The sequence below is a fragment of the Elephantulus edwardii genome, unplaced genomic scaffold, assembly GCF_000299155.1.
Source record: "Elephantulus edwardii isolate Elephantulus edwardi_28Jun2011 unplaced genomic scaffold, EleEdw1.0 scaffold00466, whole genome shotgun sequence".
NCBI lineage: Eukaryota > Metazoa > Chordata > Mammalia > Macroscelidea > Macroscelididae > Elephantulus > Elephantulus edwardii.
Genome location: NW_006400216.1, coordinates 455,616 through 462,031, shown reverse-complemented (window position 1 = coordinate 462,031; position 6,416 = coordinate 455,616). Strand labels below are relative to the sequence as shown.

At 42.3% G+C, this 6,416-nt stretch overlaps 1 protein-coding gene across 1 annotated transcript in view; it reads right to left on the bottom strand.

Moving 5' to 3' along the window:
* The window catches only part of TSNAX (translin-associated factor X), a 49,081-nt gene that overhangs the window by 34,822 nt on the left and 7,843 nt on the right, over positions 1-6,416 (bottom strand). Inside the window, exon 4 of the mRNA XM_006902888.1 lies at positions 4,424-4,554. Coding sequence (XP_006902950.1) covers positions 4,424-4,554 — 131 coding nt within the window. The remainder of the gene's footprint in view (positions 1-4,423; positions 4,555-6,416) is intronic.

Below are 6,416 nucleotides of genomic sequence, written 5' to 3'. Positions count from 1 at the left end.
TGCGGCAATGAAGGAGTGAAAGCCCAGAATCCCTGTGAATGTTCATTGAAACTAATAAAATTTAATAATAATATATATAAATATATAAAACCACAATAAGATACCGTCTCAATCCAGTAGCACTGGCAAAGTCTAATCACACAGCAAGTAATAAATGTTGGAGAGGATGTAGAGAGACAGGAACTCTTTTACACAGTTGGTGGGATTGTAAAACAGTACAATCACTGTGGAAGGCAGTTTGGTGTTTCCTCAGAAAGCTGAACACAGAAATTCGGTATGGCCCATCTATTCTACTGCTTGGAATATAGTCCTAGAAAATGAAAACTGAGGCTCAAACAGAGACTTGTACAACAATGTTCAAAGCAGCATTATTCAGCATCACAAAAACATGGACACAGTCAAACCAAATGGATTGAGAAATTATGGTACATTCACATGATGAAATACTACAGTATGCAGGGACAATTTCATAAATCACTAGTTAACTTGGGAGGGACTGGAAAGCATTATGCTAAGTGAACTCAGTCCCATAAGGACAAATACTGTATAAGACCATTATTTTACAACATGGATAAGGATCTAAGGTGGGAAGGGTGGAAGTGTAGGGATAATGATTGGGGAAGTTGGGTAAGGGGTGGGGGTTAATCTAGGGCTGCACAATTTGATGGGTGGAGGGAGAGGTGGGTAAAGGAAAAGATCGGGTGTGAAAAACAATGTATACAAACGTTTTAAGTAATACAGTATAAAAGAAAAATTTTATTTAAAAAAAGCCAAAACTATGATAAAGGACTACAGGATTTTTTAAAATGACTTATTTCTAGCAACTAATTATTGATTTGTTTGTTTAACAATCCCCTGGGACAATGTGTAGCATGCGCTGATAAGAAATGTGTAGAAAGCTGGCCTCCCTTTCTGCTATTGTGTTTTAGCAGGACAGCGGAGGCCTGCACTCACAGCAGGACCCGCAGGGAAATGCTCTGCGTGCTGTCAGCACTGTGTTTAATAAGCACAAGTACCGCTCCTTTCGTTCCCTGCCAGGATTGTTTTATCTCAAGTCAAAAGAGCAACTATTTGGAGAAACACCAAAACAAGCAGTGAACAATTCAGTGCAGCAAGCTGCTGATCCTAAGCATCATATTGTTAATCCTATTCTAATGATGAAGAATCTATTTGAGAAAATAAAAGCCCTCTCAGCAAGTTTTTAAGTCCAAAATACCTTTATTTGACAGCTCTAACCTGGGGTGGGGGGAATCTTCATTTTAAAGAATGTCGTTTTGAAGCCATACCCACTGGCTCCCCACTCCACTGTCACTGAAAAAGGATGATGGAAACTTCAGTATACCAAATAGAATCAGACACAAGACGCTAGGGGCCTAGCACTATGGGACCTGCCAACCACATCAGAATCTCACCCACTTCAAGAGAAATCTCGCCTAAGACAATTGACCGAGGCTTCATTAACAAACAGCCCTGTTGTTGTTTGCTTTTTTCCCCTGCCGTTCAGAAAATCCAGTTTCTAAAATACTGTGCCTAGAGTGGTGGATATAAGACGTTTAGGAAATAATAAATAAGTATGTCTCAATGGGTCACCTTAGAACCCCTCTTGACTCAATTCATTCTAAACCATGGAATCTGAGGCAAAGCAGTGTCCAAGATAAAACTTAACCCACATTGCTTAGACATGTAGTGAGAAATCATTCAGCAATGGTTCTGACTCTGTGCCTGGAGTAAGCACCAACTCTCATCCCTTTTGGAATCCCTGATCCTGCTTCACCTCAGCTGCTGCTTCTGCATCTGCCTTTGTCCTTGAAATGACACATAAATTCAAGGAACCTCAGAAAGGTGAGAAAGGACTGCTGTCTATTCAAAAATCAGTTAGGTGACCAGGACTGAGAAAAGGGATGTGAACTTAATATGCTGTTTGTCACAAAACCTAGTTACAGAATTTGGTTAATACCGATAGCTCCAAATGCTCCTTAGGGTAACCTTTAATTTTACTAATAGCAATGTTCAGAGACCATGCATGCACATAACCAAAACAACAAGCTGTTCTATGACTTCAGAGAAGAGGAATCACCAAGTTTCTCTAACAGGACAGGGGACCAAGATGGAAGAACAGAGAAGCACTCACAGTATACGCCTGTGAGGATGGAGCTGGGACAGAGACTCAACCTGCCAGACCCCAGTGTAACAATCACTTGAATGTGCACGCCTATTTGCACAAAACCTCTTTTCCAGAGAAAACCTGGCTTCCCACTGAAAAATGTTAAACAAATAGAAGACCTTATCTTGTGTGCTTAACCTAGTAAAGCTCCTGCCAATCTCCCCTTTATGAGACAGTTCCTTTCAAAGGTCAGCTATGAGTCAGTATAACCCAACAATGAGTTGAGTTGACATGAAGATGTGTCCATTAGGCTGCATCTGCAGAAGTGGTCTGTGTTTCATCAGATGGCTTAGAGCAGGGCAAACTTATTTGCCAGTAAACCACCACCAGGGCGCAGCACAAAACAGGAGACCAGGAGAAGAGCCACAAGAGGGCTTACTGTCCTGGACCACCAGGCTGCCATCAGACCTGCAATGCAAAGGCAGGGATAAGGGAGAGAGCCACATGCCCATGATTCTGTGGTTCTCTATCAAACCTGAAAGCCAAGAGGCAAGACAAAGAGGGACATCCACACACTCATGATCCATGGTCCCCTGTCAAACCTAAAAGCCAAGCACTGTGGTGCTTTATGAAGCCCACCAAGCTCTTATGCTCAAAGACCCCAAACTTGATCCAGGGACTGGCCCTTCTTCAGCCTCTCCCTTGGCTCCACGCCCCTCTACCTGCTCACACACCACAGAGGCCTCCAGGTGCTGATTTACTCCCTGGTAATGGGAGTCCCAGGTCTCCTCCCTCTCAGCAAGAAGATAAAGACAGTGATCCAGGACAAGGAATGTGTGCTCACAACCATCCATCCACACATCCCCAGTGGGGCTCGGGTCCCAACTTTATTCCCATTGATCTCCAACTGGGAAATGGAGCCCTTTATGGTAGGCTGTTGATGGGAATGGGGGAAATTATCCCAATCTACATACCCTTTTCTCTCTCTGACCTAGAACATGGTAGCTTCTCAGGAGACGGTGTCATATTCAGAAAAGAGTTTTTAAAACTTAACCCAGCTTCTGACATAAGTGTAAGAAGGTTAACTGTTATTATTGACTGTTGCACAGCAGATGGATAGTAACCCATGAGGAAGCCCTCAATGGCAACCTGAAGACCACCAGCACCAGGGAGACCACCTGGACCACCCAAATCTCATGGTGTATGTTTATCTGCTTGTCAGATAGCATACAAATTGGCATTTCTAAGTGAACTAATTATGACCAAGTTAAAAGAGTCTCCCAAAGAAAGAAGGGAAATCTCTGTAGTCTTCATCAGCCAACTTACAGGCCCTCAGGACATTCTCCAAATCAGACCTTGAGACACACAGGGACAGTCATCCAAGGCCATGTTTTATTACTCAGGCCACCCCAGACATGAGGCAAAAGTTGAAAAAGTTTGCAAAGGACCAGACGTCCTTAATGTGCAGCTGGTGAAGGAAGCCTTTGAGGTCATCAACCACAGGGACCAGGCAAAGGAGGCTGACAGGAAAGGAGGCTGGAGTACAGAGTCCAGCTGTTAGCTGTCCTTATCCACGATCCATCAAAGTCCTCCATGATGGCCGAGCCAGGACAGCCACTACTACTCAGATGACCTGACGGTTCTCGTCAGTGTCACTCATGCTAAGAGAATAAAGAGTGAAGTACTTTATAAACACATTGAACAGATCTGAAAACTAGCGATGCTCACAAAGGTAGCAGCAAAACTTAAAACTCTTTGTAATGAACATACAAAACCCAACAAGAACCATAAATTCCCATAGACTGGGTGATACTAAAGATGTTGCCATCCGCCTGGATAAATGGTAAGAGTCTTCTCCAATAACCTACTGAAACTAAAACTTACAGCAACCAGGCCTGTGTAATGCTCTTGTTTGTTTGAATGTACTCGACTCATTATAGAGTAAGAATAGTTTTATTAAAATTGATCAATGATTATTATGACACATTTTATAAAGTCAATTAAACATTTTGGATTGCTTTCACATTAATACTCAAAATTACCAGTTTTTTAAAGCTAAGTTGGTGTAGTCCACAGGGAGCTGTAATAACTACTGAAAAGGTGATGCCTCTAGTAGTACCAAGGGAGAAAGAAGAACAACTTCCTCCTGTGCCATTTACAGAAACCCAGTAGAGGGATAGCTGTGAGTCAGTCCCAACTCGACAGCAAGGAGTTTGTGTATTATTTCACCCAGTGTCAATAAAAATTCAGGTCCCCCACAATACATCATACAGGAAGTGCTGTTTTAAAATGTTAGTAGTGACGCAAAGCTAGACTTACCTATAGTAATGGCTCGATGGAACTGATGCATGTCTTCTCCTGAAAGCTCCTGCGCCACCTGCAGTATCTTCTGTCTGACACCATCCAGTTTACCTTCTGATTCAGTCAGTATTTCCTCCGTATCAGGAGCACTACAATTGAGGTATTGGGAGCTTTGAGAACAAAGCCATGGCACTATGCAGTTGTACCCTCAAAACTACAATTATAGTTATTAAGTGTACATCAAAATAAGAAATGTAACATAATAGAGTATTAAGTCAAAAACAGCATATACAAAATTTAAGTGTAACACAGTAACAACCATGAGAAAAAAATTAGTGCATTAAGTATAATTCCTGGAGACTTCTGCTTTCTCAGGACAGAATAACACAGGTTGTGCTTATCTCTTTGCCTTAAACAATTAATTACAAAGGGGAAAAAAAGGTCACAAAAAATAGTTTTCATTAATAAAACCAGAAACTGGTCCTTGGGAGGAGGGGAACCCACCATAAAATGGACTGTGTTTAGCTCAAAAACCTCACTCAGCTGACTCGCCATTAGATTTCCAAGACTGTAAATTGCACAACAGGCTACTGCTCATAGGCCCCTGAGAAGCTGCTGATGGAGTGAAACCAACAGACAGGCACAGTCTTTGAGTGAGCAGCACAGCTCTGGATGAACATCAGAGCTCGCTAGAGCCTCCAGCCAGACTGACAATAAAAAGAAAAGATGCAAATAACCAAAATAAAAAGTGAGAGAGAGGCCACTGCAATTGCCTCTACAGAAATAAAGAGAATATAAGGTGCGCCTGACCCAGGCCATAGTCTTCACAATTACTTGCTATGCATTAGAAAGCTGGACAATGACGAACGATAGAAGGAGAATTGACGCCTTTGAGCAATAGTTTTGGAGAAGAGTACTGAATACACCATGGAATGCTAGGACAAAGAAGTTCATCCTGGAGAGGATGAAACCAGCCTGCTACTTGGAGGCAGGGATTCTGAAGCTCCGTGTGACATACTATGGGTCTGTTGCAAGGAGGGACCAATCCTTGGAGAGGGACGTCATGCTTGGGAGGGTAGAGGGGCAGCACAAGAGAAGCGACCCTGGATGAGATGTATTGATTCAGTGACTACACTAATGGGGGTAGGTGCATCAGAGACAATGAGATCAGCTCAAGACAGAGCAGGGTTCAGAGCTGTTGTACATAGGGTTGCTATGAGTCACAAGCAACTTAAGGCACATAAAAACAACAATAACGCACTATTATGAACTGTATACCAACACACAGGGTGAACTAGAGAAAATGCAAACATTTTACAGGCACAGAACTTACCCAAACTGTTTCCCCAAGTTTCAACAGCCCCAAATCATAAGAGATAAAACCAATGATCAAAAACCCCAACAACAAAAACCGTTCTGGACCAGGTGGCTTCACTGGGAAATTCTACTGAATATTGAGAGAAGAAACACTATCAATGCATTTCAAACTCTCACAAAACAAAGAAAAGGAATGAACATCCTCTAATACCTTCTAAGGCAAATGTAACCCCTGATATCAAAGTAAAACAAAGACTGTAAGAATAGGAAACTACAGACCAGTATCACTTAAGATGCAAAAATCCTCAACAATGCTGACAAACAGAATCGAACAGTTCATTACAGAGTCATGTCCCAGGACTAAGTGGGATTTACGGCTGAAAACTTCAATGTTAGGAAATCAACCAACATAAAAAAAGGGGTACGACCACTTCTACAGATGCAGAAACCTTCTTGATGCAACTCTACAGACTGGAACAGAAGGGAAATTCTTCAACATAACTCAGGGCATATATGAAAAGCCAACTGCAGAGTACTGAAGAGCAATGACTTCAGGCTGGAGACTAAGGTGCGCCTGATCTGGGCCATAGTCTTTGCAATTATGTGCTATGCATCAGAGAGTTGGACAGTGAATAGGGTTGATAGAAAGAGAATTGATGCCTTTGAGCTTTGGTGCTGGAGAAGAGTGTTGAAT